The 13046-nt window shown below is 45.6% G+C and overlaps 1 protein-coding gene and 1 long non-coding RNA gene across 5 annotated transcripts in view; one reads left to right on the forward strand and one right to left on the reverse strand.

The window, feature by feature from the left end:
• The window catches only part of LOC308587197, a 469648-nt gene extending 463854 nt beyond the window's left edge, over window positions 1-5794 (reverse strand). Inside the window, exon 1 of the long non-coding RNA XR_014008288.1 lies at window positions 5431-5794. This is a non-coding gene — a long non-coding RNA (uncharacterized lncRNA). The remainder of the gene's footprint in view (window positions 1-5430) is intronic.
• PBX1 (PBX homeobox 1) overlaps window positions 1-12136 on the forward strand; it is a 218994-nt gene extending 206858 nt beyond the window's left edge. For all 4 annotated transcript variants that reach the window (XM_081194479.1, XM_081194478.1, XM_081194481.1 and 1 more), the window contains one exon: window positions 11444-12136. In XM_081194479.1, the coding sequence (XP_081050605.1) occupies window positions 11444-11536 (93 nt within the window). In that variant the 3' untranslated portion in view covers window positions 11537-12136. The remainder of the gene's footprint in view (window positions 1-11443) is intronic.
• Window positions 12137-13046: the final 910 nt, after the last annotated feature.

Consider the following 13046-nt stretch of genomic DNA (forward strand, 5'->3'; position numbering starts at 1 on the left):
TATATAAACCCATTGCAAAAACCGGGCTTGAAAATGCCACATGAAAGAGCCTATCGTTCCACATTAATCTCTGTTAGCCGAATTCATTTCTATTCTGGCTCTTTAATACTGAGGAATAAATGAATCGGAGACTGATCATGATAAGATATGATACTTCTGTACAAATTAACCCTGCCCCCACCCCCCAAGGAGAAGCCCAGCTCACTACAACTGAATATATAGCTGAACACAGTAGTTTTCTAGGCTAAACCAAATCACCAGGGGATGCTCTGCTGAAGAAAAGAGCTAGGGAAAGGGCATGCGAGAGGAGATGAAAGCCAGCATGGATTCAGGTGCAGAACTGAAGCTAATTTGGTAGTCATTAATAAAGGGAAGCTGCAGAATGGGAATCAGCACTAATACCAGAAGGGACATGGTGCAGTTTCCTTTATCTTCAGGCCAGTTATTTTGGAAGAGGGGAGAAAGGCCTCTCTTGAAAGGAATGGCTTGCAGAAGAGGGAGAACAATGTATTATCATACCATAAGAAGCACTGAGTTTAAACTACATGAATATGCTTTTGCGTTGAATAAATGTAACCTAACCTGAGCAGTGGGTAGCAGGAGGATGAGTTGCCAAGGTAAGCTGTGGAATCTTATTGCTTCTGGGTTTCCAAGAGGACACGGAGAAGGCATCAATCATAGTAGATGCTCTCCTTGGTAACCTGAGAGGTTCCTTGCAATGATATGGTCCTTTCCTGCCCTGCCCTTTTCTATATTTAAGAATAGAAGCTGAAATGGAATTGAATTGGGGGAGGAGTTAGCAGCTAGTAGCTCTGTTAAGCTGTTTGCAGCCTCTGGGAGCTTGTGACGACCAGGACTTGTAAACAGGGACATTTGCCAAGCGAGGCCTGGAATGCTACTTCACAGTGTTTGTAGGACCAAGAGACATGGATGGCGAGGGAGCAGCTGTAGTGACCTGCAACACCATGTCTGTCTTTCTGCCTAAGAATGTGCAAAACTACACCTGCAGTAAGTGCAAGCCGGTTGCCTTGCTGGAACAGAAGGTACAGCAACATGAGGCCCACCTCTTCCAACTTTGAGCTATCCGGGAAAGATGAGGACTTTCTCAATGGAGAAGAGTGGACCGTCTTGGAACAGCAACATGGGTGGGGTGCCCCTAAAGAGGAGAAAGATCCCATTGCAGGAGATTAACCCCTAGAAGGAACATGACACACAGAAAGAAGCAGGACTGTCAGGAGCCATGCTGTGTCACTGGAGGTGCAAATTCGATTCCAGGCCCACTATATCCCTATGTTTTTACAGGCCCACTATATCCCTATGTTCTTCATTCTTGACTTGGAGGCTTCTGGCATCTGCTTGCAAATACAAGTTATTATATCCTACCACCACCCCTCAAATGCATTTTGCATGTGCATTTTCTCCTTCAGATCTTTGTTCTCTTGAAATAACGGTCTGTTCTTCTATATGCTTGCTGTCACATTCTGTCCTATCCCATATTTAAATGACTTGGCACATTTACACTAGAAATGGCGCACATACTCAAATCAGGGAGATTAGACATGCAAACCCTGTGTGTGCGCACCCTTCAATGGGCTAACCCAAACCCATGTCTAGATCAATCCTCCGAATTGGTCACAAGTAGCCGCCTCTCAACTGCTTGTTTACATCCCCATCTTTAGTGAGGAAACATGGGTCAAGCTCTAGGTGCCACACAGATACAGTAAGCATGCTGCCCCCCCCCCCTTAAGCATTTTGTTAGTGCTCAGAATAAATGATTGCAAAGTCCAGATTTTTTTCCTTTTAAGACAAACAGGAATGTTTGCCTTCATCATCCCTGGATCCCCTTCATTGCCTCCATCCATCCCATGCAGATGACCCATTTTTAATAAGAGCCAGCTCTCACTGGCTTCCCCCAGATATCAGTTTAAATACTGCTATGAGGCACCAGCCACCTCTCTTGTACAGAATCAGCTTTCCCCAAATGTCCCCTAGTGCCTAGCCAAAACTGAACCCTTCCTCCCAACAGCACCTTCCTCATCCCTGTTAGCTGGTCTTGTGCATGCAAAAAGTAGCATTTCTGACCATACTACCCTAATGGTAGTGGACATAATATTCTGCCCAACAAACTAAATGTGGCCTCCAGGAGCTTGCAACATTGGTGTGCTGGTCACTGAACTCTCCCCTGTGCAGCCTATCAGCCTATCTGTACAACGCATCATGTGCCCCATGTTCCCAAGAGGCATGCAAGTCACATGTGTGTGGCTGGGGGAACCCAGTCAGATGGGGGTAGAAGAAATAAATTGCTGCTGCTGCTGTTTGATGGGCAGGATATAAGAAATAAATGGTTGTTGTTAGTCAGCTCAACCCGTCTCTCAGTGTTTCTAAAGATCATGTCACATGCCCCTTCCAGGAAGTCTCAAACATGCACCTCTAGAGGCATATTGATGCAAGAAGACTATTGTTCCTTACCATGAATCATTTACCTCTTCCTCAGTGTGACACCCTCCTAGCCTAACTCTCATCCTCTGTGGTTGCAGACAAACTGGATGCTTCTACCATGTCCCTGAAACTAGTATGCAGGAATGAGGGAAATAAATGAAACAGCGTGCTATGTTTTTACATAAGCCTCCCTCCCTCCCTCCCTCCCTCCCTCCCTTCCTTCCTTCCTTCCTTCCTTCCTTCCTTCCTTCCTCTTTGTTTTTTTTTGGGGGGTAAACAATTCTAAAGCCAGATCAAGCTGAGGAAATTGCAGCAGTAGGTAATTTACCTGCTTCCACGTTCATAACTGTCAGGGGTTCAGAAGCAGAGACGCAGAGAAGGGAGGAGACAGAGAGCGAGGGGGAGGAATACGAAGGAAAGATGAGTGGGGATGACGAACCGAGATCGCCGAGCTTATCCAGTGAGTCCGAGGATTCCCAGAAGGGAGCGCCAGCGGTCAGAGCAAGGGGGGAAAGCAGGGGGACACCCCAGGAAGAAGGGTCCAGAGAGGAATCAGAGAGCAGCAGTTGGAGATCGGGACCCACGTACCCAGCCGGGAGCAGCGGGGAGAAAGGGGACCAGATATCGGGTTCCGGAGGCTTTCAGAAGGAGGGAGGGCATGAGTCAGGAGTAGTCACGCCCACCTCGGGGAGCGACGAAACGATCAAGAGGAAGGTTGAGAGTTGGGCGCGCGCGCCAAGTTCAAATGTAGCGGAAGCTGGCGCAGTAAGCAGCCCAGAGAGTGAACCAGGTCCCAAAGCCCGCCGCAAGGAGGCGGAAGGGTCAGGGGGGTCCGCGTCAGAAGAGAGTAGGAAAAAGGAGACCCCGGGGGGCAGAAGGACCCAGAGACGGAGGGAAAGGCGCAGGAGGTGGAGCAAGGCTAGGGTATTAAGCTGGTGTGCTAGAGGCGGAGACTCAGACGGGTCTTCGCCGGTCTGACCTAGAAGAAGTAGGGCTGCATATTGCAGTTTGGAAATGGAAGCTGTAATCCAATAAAGACTCTTTTAACCTGAACGCTGGCTAACGTGGTCCTATGTGAGCTGGGACTGAGTGGCAGCCCTGACAATAACATTATCCCCTACTTTAAATAAATAAAGTCTGGAGAAATAAGATCTCTGAATAAATAAGATACACCTGCCAAAAGGACCCCTTTGAGTATATTTGGTCCCTTACAGGGACCACTTTTTGCACTGATCTGATTTTTAGGAACAAAATTTTAAAAGTCCTTCCAGTAGCACCTTAGAGACCAACTAAGTTTGTTATTGGGATGAGTTTTCGTGTGCATGCACACTTCTTCAAATATCTGAAGAAATGTGCATGCACACGCAAGCTCATACCAATAACAAACTTAGTTGGTCTCTAAGGTGCTACTGGAAATAATTTTTTAATTTTGTTTCTACTACAGCAGACCAACGTGGCTACCTACCTATATCTGATTATTAGGGTCAAGGCTCCGGAGAGTAGAGTCTGAAGCAATAGATTCAAGTGACAATAAAGGAGATTCTGACGAAACATCACAAAGAAGACAATGGAACAGGCTCTATCGGAAGGTGGTGGATTCTGCAGGTTTTTAAGCAGAGATTGGATGGCCACCTGTCAGGGATGATTGAGATCCCTTCATTGTAGGGGGTTGGATTAGATGACCCTCAGGATCCCTTCCAACTCTACAATCCTATGACTCTATGAATCCGGTATTGAGGATATAAGATGCAGAACAAACAGAAAAATAGGTATAAAAAAATATTACAAGTTACGGAGGAACACCAGTTTCTCCCTTTATTCTCTATTGCAGTGATATTGTAAAGAAAAACACGTTTCTTGTGGGGGGGGAACCTTTAAATTTATTTGATTTTTCAAATTAACGCTTTACACTCACATATACAACATAAATCATAAAACCGAGATTCCAAAGAATTTCCTGGACTTCCCTCCTCCCCTTTGTGGGTCCTATTGTTAGTCGTTTACTCCTGCGCCTTTTATAATAATCCAAATCTTTTACATCTCCATTATATCCAGAATTCACCATTAAACCACAAGTGTTTCATTAGTTTGGCGAGACATAAATTTCATGCTCTGTGGTTTCTAGAAAGGAAAAAAAAAAGATTTCACCTCTGCATTTTAATGCATCACATTTGTGAAGTACTTCCACGTGATTTCTTGTGATTGTCCATGATTGATATTAATTGTGAGGAAATCCTGATATCATAAAATCTAATGAAATCACCTATAAAATATCATGAACCAGATGCATAGTGGGTAGAACTACCAACTATATGACCTGTTTTTCATCCAAGGACTAGGGCGCGTGTGAAGTTGCCCCAACACTTCTCAAACTGTTGCTGTTTCATAAAAGCGCAGGTGGTTCTGTGCTCCTTAGCCTGGACTCCCTGACTTCTGATTTCACTTCCATTTCTCTTCTCCAGTTACAGAGGCAGAGCTAGGAAGTGGGAGAAACAGAAACGCCTCTCCCGCCAGCCTTCCCTTCCACTCTAGGAATTGGCAGCTCTGTTGCTACTGTTTACCTTTGCGGAGCCAAGCAGCAGGAACCTCTTGGTTGCTCCAAGCAGAGAGCAAGGAGAGGTTTGTGGGGCACTGGTGCCAACTGTAGAGAGCCCTGGGTGCCCAGGCACCCACAAAAATCTCGACACAACCTCCAAGGCCCTGCAAAGCCTCCGACACAACTTCCGCAAGGCTCCTCTGCTGCATCAACAGCTGCCTTTTGAGCGCAGGTCTGCCCCGTTCTCCCTTCAGGTCTTTTGGATGAACTTGTGGCTGCCTCTCAGCCATTGTCCACCTGTTGGTTGCTGCCTGTGGCCACTGCTTTTGGCACCATGTTCAGTCACGGGACCCTCCCAAGTGAAGCATCCCAGGGCAGTTGCCCTAGTTAAGGGTGGCTCTGAGCAGAAGCCACATGCAACATAATAATAATAATAATAACAACAACAACAACACAGTGGTGCCTCGCAAGACGAAATTAATTCGTTCCGCGAGTTTTGTCGTCTTGCGATTTTTTTCGTCTTGCGAAACACGGTGTCGGGAAAGTTTTGGAAAAGCTTCAAAAATCACCAAAGTCTTTAAAAACCTCAAAAAAGGCTACCACACCGCGTTCTATGAGTTGCTCCTCGAAGTCAAGTCGCAACTGTATTAACGGTGTTAAGAAAAAGGAAACAAACTTGCAAGACGTTTCCATCTTCCGAAGCAAGCCCATAGGGAAAATCGTCTTGCAAAGCAGCTCAAAAAACAAAAAACCATTTCGTCTAGCGAGTTTTTTGTCTTGCGAGGCATTCGTCTTGCGAGGTACCACTGTAATAATAATAATAATAATAATAATAATAATAATAATAATAATAATAATAATAATAATTTTATTTAAATCCCAGCCAAAGCCGGGCTCAGAGCGGCTAACAACAGTAAAAATAACACAGTTTACATAAAATCACAATCAATTAATTAAAATACATTCTACAACCAATTCATTCTAAAATCAATTCAGAGTCAAATTAATGGCAACCATTGGGCTAGAGTTCTATGAGGATTACAGAAGGAGGGGGTCAGAATGTGCCTTGGCCAAACAGAGACAGCAATCATATGCATATGTGGGCACAAGCACAAAGTGGGCACTGTATGGTGCAGGTATGTGTGTATGAGAGAGAGCATTTGCCCGCCACGCTGCCAGCTTTGGGCATGCCCTCTTTGGCCACACCACCTTTTGTTTTGACTGCATCTGCCACTGGCTTGCAGCCCCCTAGAAGATTGACCATAAGGGAATGAGGCCCTTAAGCTGACAAAACATCCTCACTCCTTGGACCAGGATATCTAGGGAAGCACAAGGGCAGGAGCCAAGACAAAGCAAATTAGCACCCGGCTGTTGGGATCACGGTCTTGTAGCAGGTTGTTGAGCAGGAACCTGCCTATGCACTTCTAGTTTGGGGACTGCTTTGGTATTGTTGTGTCCTTTGTGGATATAAATCTCTTTGTATTTTCAAGCGCTCCAAATCAGGTACTGCACTGTTAACGTGGGAAATTATTGCAGCAGTGTGGTTTGGGCTTTTTTGTCCCATCATAAATCTCCCATCTGCTTTTCAGCATATGCACATGAGTTGTATTTCACAGCCATTCCCACATTACAAAGTTGCCACACTTGTGGGCCTGCCTTTCCAAAAAACGCAACAGATTTTTGGAATTGCTCTTGAGTAGAGGACTCAAGCTCTGGGATCCATATTTCATGATGTGCAGCTGCAGCCATAAGAAATCCTAGAACCTCTCTGTTTTAGTCTAGCTCTCCTTTTAAGGCTTCAGGGCTATTCTGTACAGTGGTACCTCGGGTTAAGAACTTAATTCGTTCCAGAGGCCCGTTCTTAACCTGAAACGGTTCTTAACCTGAGGCATGCTTTCGCTAATGGGGCCTCCTGCTGCCACTGCGCCGCTAGCGCGCGATTTCTGTTCTTATCCTGGGGCAACATTCTTAACCTGGAGCAACCATTTCCTGGTTAGCGGAGTCTGTAACCCGAAGCGTCTGTAACCCGAGGTACCACTGTATTAGGAAGGAAGCTTTTGGATGGAATCCTGGAGACACTGCTACAATTTGCAGAGGGTGGGGTCCTTTTCTTGCTTTGGAAATAAATCATATTGTCAAGTATGAGTGAAGTGGGGGGTGTACTGGGTTCCAGAATATTTCTGGGCTGAGAATGGGAGAGTAAGATTCAAATAGTAAGGATCTCTGTGTTGTATAAAGATTATCTCTTTCTCTATCTCGTTTAATTGGGTGTCTGCAATAAAGCCCCTTCTAAAAATAAGTTGAGTACACAATAGGAGCCCTCCCCACTCCCCCCCCCCTTACATTTTCCGTTCCCTATAATGACCCGGCAAACACTAAATGTCATTTGAGTGCATTAAGCAGCAAACTCTCCAGTGACATAGCAATTACAGTTCTGAAATAGATTTGGTGTGTCACCGAAGATAAGGGTTTTGAAAGTTTCTGTTGTGATTATAGCTTGTAACTCCCACAAATAACAGGCTTCAAAATAAGAGGCTGCCAACAGGGCCATTGTGGCTTTCCCTCAGTGATGGCACGTAAATTGCTATTAATGTCCTGAGTGTACTTGAATATGCCAGTCTCCGGGCGGCAGAGTTGGCTCAGTGTCTCTCTTTACCCGGCTTGTCACTGTCGGGCTGATAATCTGTGGTAATTGCTGCCTCTTGCAGTGGTCAGGACGTGGAAGTGTATGAGCTGGCTGCATCTTCTGCAGTAAACAATAAGCCTGTCTGTAGCAAAGTAGGAGGATATGCAATACAACCTCTTTAGGATGTATGAGTAGATTAAAACCTAATGCGAAAAGACTGGATCTCCCAGGAATCTTTGCTTGGTGGTGGTGGTGTGTGTGTGTGTGTGTGTGTGTGTGTGTGTGTGTGTAAGTAACTTAGAAAGGTGAAGTAAGCCCAGCCATGCATGCAAATAGGTTGACTATGAACTGAGATTTACAATTACTAACTGCCTAAACTTTAAATTGAAAGTTAAAATGTGTGCTAAATGTAGCTGGCAGCAAACTAGGGCTCCGGATTTTTGCAGACATTCCGGCCACCTAGTTGATTTAATGTGATTTTTAAGAAGAAAGATGTTAAACTGGTGTTTATTTCTGGTTTGCATCCAGAGCTACCTGAAATTGGCTTTTTAGCATCAAATGACTATGGGCTTCCTTTCAGCAAGTGATTCCCAAACCTTTATTGCCACGGACTACTTGAGAATTGCTGAGGGTCTTAGCTGACCACATTTAATGCAAAGGATGTGCTGTCTCCAGTCTTCAATCACAAATCCACAGACCACCTGGATGAAAATCATGGACCACTGGTGGTCAGTAGACTACAGTTTGAAACCATTGCTTTAAGCAGTAAGAACTCAGCTGTATGTTTAACTGCCGTGTGGCTGGGAAATGGTCAGTATCAAACCTTGGAATAACTTCCGGAACCTTAGCATGTTTTTGTCTTGATTCTGGTCATTGACTGTAATAAAATGACTACTGCTGCTACAATGGTATGTTATCATGGGACGCGGGTGGCGCTGTGATCTAAACCACTGAGCCTCTTGGGTTTGCTGATCAGAAGGTCGGCGGTTTGAATCCCCGCGACGGTTTGAGCTCCCGTTGTTCTGTCCCAGCTCCTGCCAACCTAGCAGTTCGAAAGCACGCCAGCGCAAGTAGATAAATAGCTACCGCTGTGGCAGGAAGTTAAACAGTGTTTCCATGCACTCTGGCACTCATTGCGGTGTCCCGTTGCACCAGAAGCGGTCTAGTCATGCTGGCCGCATGACCCAGAAAACTGCAGACAAACGCTGGCTCCCTCGGCCTGAAAGCGAGGTGAGCGCCGCAACCCCAGAGTCGCCTTTGACTTGACTTAACCGTCCAGGGGTCCTTTACCTTTTTACCTATGTTATCACTGTGAGCCCTCTTGTACCTTCAGTTGCTCACATAACTCGTGTTCACATGAGTAGCATTAGACCAGAGGAAAGAACTCACAGAAAATCAGTTAGCTTCTCACTTTCATGAGCTACCATCTTCTCCAACTGTCTTGTGCATTTAATATGTGAACAGGTCTAAGTCTTGTAAGCTGAGAGATCCATACACAACACTTTTTCTTGCTGTAGTTGGACGTTTGGATGAATGAGGACTTGAGAATAAGAGCAGCTTATATACGACTTCTCTGCATGCCAACCTTGGTTTGCCACCAGTCCTCTACAATTCAGCTCATTAGGAACATGTGGTTCACATTTCTGTGTTTCTAATATGGTATGCGTTATACTGCACAAAAATTCTGGAAATACAGTTTCCTTACTTTTTTAACAGGAACTTGAGTTCCGGTCAATGTATTTTATTCTATATTTATACCTCATCTCTTCCTACCTTTAAGCACGTAAATGTTCCTCTTGGAAATTTCCATTTAAGGGCAGGCAGGATATTCTAGTTCCAAAAATGTCCTGGGGAGGGGCGGCTGAATTGTCAAATGACAGCAAAGGAGCTAATTCCTGGGGGCCGAGGGGTCTCTCCCCCCCAATAAAATATTTGAGGGGGCCGCCCCCCAAAAGTTGATCAATTATGTGGGGCAGGGCTTACCTGCAAGCCCCGCCCCATATTTTATTCAAGTTGGCACCCCTGACACACCTGCCTGATGTGTATCTCCAAAATGGAAGATATATTTGAAATTTGCAACATGCATTTGAAATCTTAAAATTGTATATTTTTAACACAAAAACTGAAAGCATGGATTTCAAAATATGAAAGTCCCTCTGTGTATATGTGAGTGAGTGAGAGAGAGAAATGAATGGCTATTTTAGTGAGTTTTTCTAGTGAATTTGCGCCCTAGCTTATAGTGCAGGCTGCTTAACCATTTGAAAATTCTCGTGTTACAGATTTAGCATCCTTGGTTGGTTAGATATGGCTGTCATAATCCTTTGGACCATTTTTTGACACACTGAAATAATATACTTGTACACTACAATGGGGAATGAAGATGAGGCACAGATTTTGAGATAGCAAAGTCCAGAGCTTTATTTCCTTTTTAAACTGGATCAGCAACAAACAACAACTGTTGCATACCCTGCGCTCAAGGTGTGTGTACGCCCTCTTGAGTGAGCTCAACCATGGCCCTGAACTGGAGAATCAGTAAGGTTACTGCTCCCATCTTGTCATGGCCTAGCAATGAGATTTGGTTGGACTTCTGTAGTCTCTAGAGAGATGCTGGGCTCTTCCCCATGCCTTCTCTTGGGGATACTCTCGCTCTGGATTTCCGGGGGGCGGGGGCTGCATTTCAATAATTTATGAACTAGCATTCATGGAACAGGTATATAAGAACTGAGTCGAGGAGCACCAGGCTCCTAGCTGCTCCTAGCCCCATTTGGTCAAGCTATGGGGCAGGGCCAAGACATATTTCCTTTTCTTCAATCCATCTCCCATATAACAGCAGCAGGCTTTAAGCTTTCCAGCCAGGCCTCTATCGTTGTGCACATTAGTGCAAGGGCCCTTCTGAGCTTCCCTAGCCACCCATTGGAATCTAAGAGAATGAGGGAGGCTGGGGCCCATTTATTTGACCTGCACCAGAACCAGGCAAGACGCCCAAACAAGCTAGGGACACAGCTTGCTGTAGATTTTGGCACCTCCATGGGCAGTCAGCACAGCAGTGTCAAACCGGCATCTGTTCAGGGCTACTTACTGTAACCATGGTGAGTTCTGGCACCTATTTTTCTCGAAAAAAAGCACTTCTTATTATGTATCTTACGCTATCACGTGCAATATGTGCTACCTCCAAAAATAAGTGAGCATTACTGAGAACCAACATTTTGTTAATGGGCTTATATTGCTTTGCGGTTCCACTTCTAGCATCTGACAAAGTAGACTAACAACGGAAGCTTATGCTCCATGAAAATGAGTTATTCTTACTTGGGTCAACCTTTAAATACCGTATTTTTCGCTCTATTAGACGCACCGGACCATAAGACGCACCTTCTGCAAAAGCCAGGGATAGCTGCGCAAAGCCTCCGCAGGGCTCCCCGCTGCGCTGCGGAGGCTTCGCGCCGCTAAGGCAGAAGCCAGAACAGCTAGAGGGAGCGCTGCACAGCTTATCGGGGCTGGCAGGGGAAGCCCCCCCTGCCAGCCCCAAAGAGCAGCTCAGGAGCGTGCCACACTCGGCAATTTAGCTCCAGGGACCACACATTTGCTCCATAAGATGCACAGACGTTTCCCCTTAGTTTTTAAGAGGAAAAAAGTGCATCTTATGGAGCAAAAAATACGGTAACTGTCATCCTTTATGCAACTGTCACCCACGACTAATGCGGCTGATCCCAGCGTAGGCATTGTGGACCTTAACAACAGCCGTCATCCCCTTAGTGAGAGGGGAGCTCCTGCTGGGAAAGCTTTTGGGGGCTTGAGCCCCTTGTTGTGAAAGTGACTGACAGCTCTCTCTCTGTTCCTTCTAGGCTAATGGAGGCTGGCAGGATGCTACAACTCCTTCGTCAGTGACCTCCCCCACAGAAGGCCCTGGCAGCGTTCACTCTGATACCTCCAACTGATCTCCCAGCAATCCGGCATCCCTGGCTGCCCCACCCTGCACCTGGCAGAAGTGGGGGCCGAGAAGGGAGGGGTTTTCTCTCCTAATGTTGACGCCATCAGGCTGGATCCAGAGCTGATCGGCAGACACAGCAAGAGTCTCCTTCTCTTCTCTCGGTTGGGATGCTTTTTTTCAGCCAATCTGGACACTACTTTATACTCTCTTCCCTTTCTTTTCTGGGTAGAAGCCACCTCTCCTTTTACTCCTTTTTACATCGCCCATTCTCTCACACCAGAATATTTTTTCAACCTGAAGGAAACAAACAGCCTCTAGAAGTATTTGTGCATTTTCATGATATATATTTTTTCTTCCTTTTGAGGAGTCAGCCTTTACCTCCCTCCAGCCTATCTGGCATCCACCTCCTTCTGTTTCTCTGATGTTCTCACTACCTCTTTGCAGGAGCCACCTAAGCCCTTCCCCCTGGCCTTTTGGGCGCCATTCCTCCTCCTCTTCCATGTAAGGACAATTGTCTGTTCTTCTTAAGACCCTGAACCCTTGATGAAATTGCCTTCCAGGATATTCCCCGTTACAGGTTGGATAAATGCAATTCGGGTACTGCAAAGGTATGTCCACAACATGCCACAATGTAACCAAGATGACCAGGAGAATGCGGGCAGATCTACTTCTTACCATCCCGTTGTGCCTTGTATCAAGCCCCAATCACGTCTCCTGCCATTGGTCACTGCCGCTGTTTCCCATTCTGCACCCCCACCCTAGAGCTGTAAAATTAGGGCTGTGCATGCTCTCGCACCAAGGAAACTCACGTTTGGTGCTTGGAATAAAGCAATGCAAATGAAGTCAATTTGCATAATTTATTCCAGTTCCAATATTTGTATTTTAAAGATTTGCAGGGAAAATGCTTAGGGGTTTTGTAGGAAAGCTTACAATAATTAGGGGAAAGTAGGGGAAACTGGATAAGGGCAAAGCGATGGGAGCCATGCACAGCACTGAGGCATTCAGCATTTTACCTTATCCAGCTATTGCCTACATCCTTCCTAGTGTTTGTGCACAGCCATGCTGTTTAGAATCTTGCTTTTTAAAAAAACGACATCTGAACTTCTCGAGATGCGACATTCTAAGCAAGGCATCCAACTTTGGGCTTGCACAGTGAAGCTGCAGAAATCGCAACATACCCACAGCCCTGAATACACTCTTATCTTACCATTTAACTGCTTAGAGGCCATTTTGGCCTATAAGCAGTATTCAAATTATATATTTTAAAAAATCTGTTAAGAGGGAGAGGAAAGTGAGAGCCCAGCTCCTGATGTTAAGGTCCTAGGATGCACATTGTATTTTACTGGTGCACATATAAACAGGGATTGGGCTTCTGTAGCTTCACACCTTACTTACAGGTTTGGGAATGGATCCTTGCTAAAATGGTTACGGATGTCTTGATCTTGAAAAAGAGAATTATAGTTTGACTCGCCATTTTCCTAGTGGAAAAATAAATAATAAGGAAATAGGCAGACTAG

Source organism: Podarcis bocagei (assembly GCF_964188305.1).
Source record: "Podarcis bocagei genome assembly, chromosome: 5".
Taxonomy (NCBI): domain Eukaryota; kingdom Metazoa; phylum Chordata; class Lepidosauria; order Squamata; family Lacertidae; genus Podarcis; species Podarcis bocagei.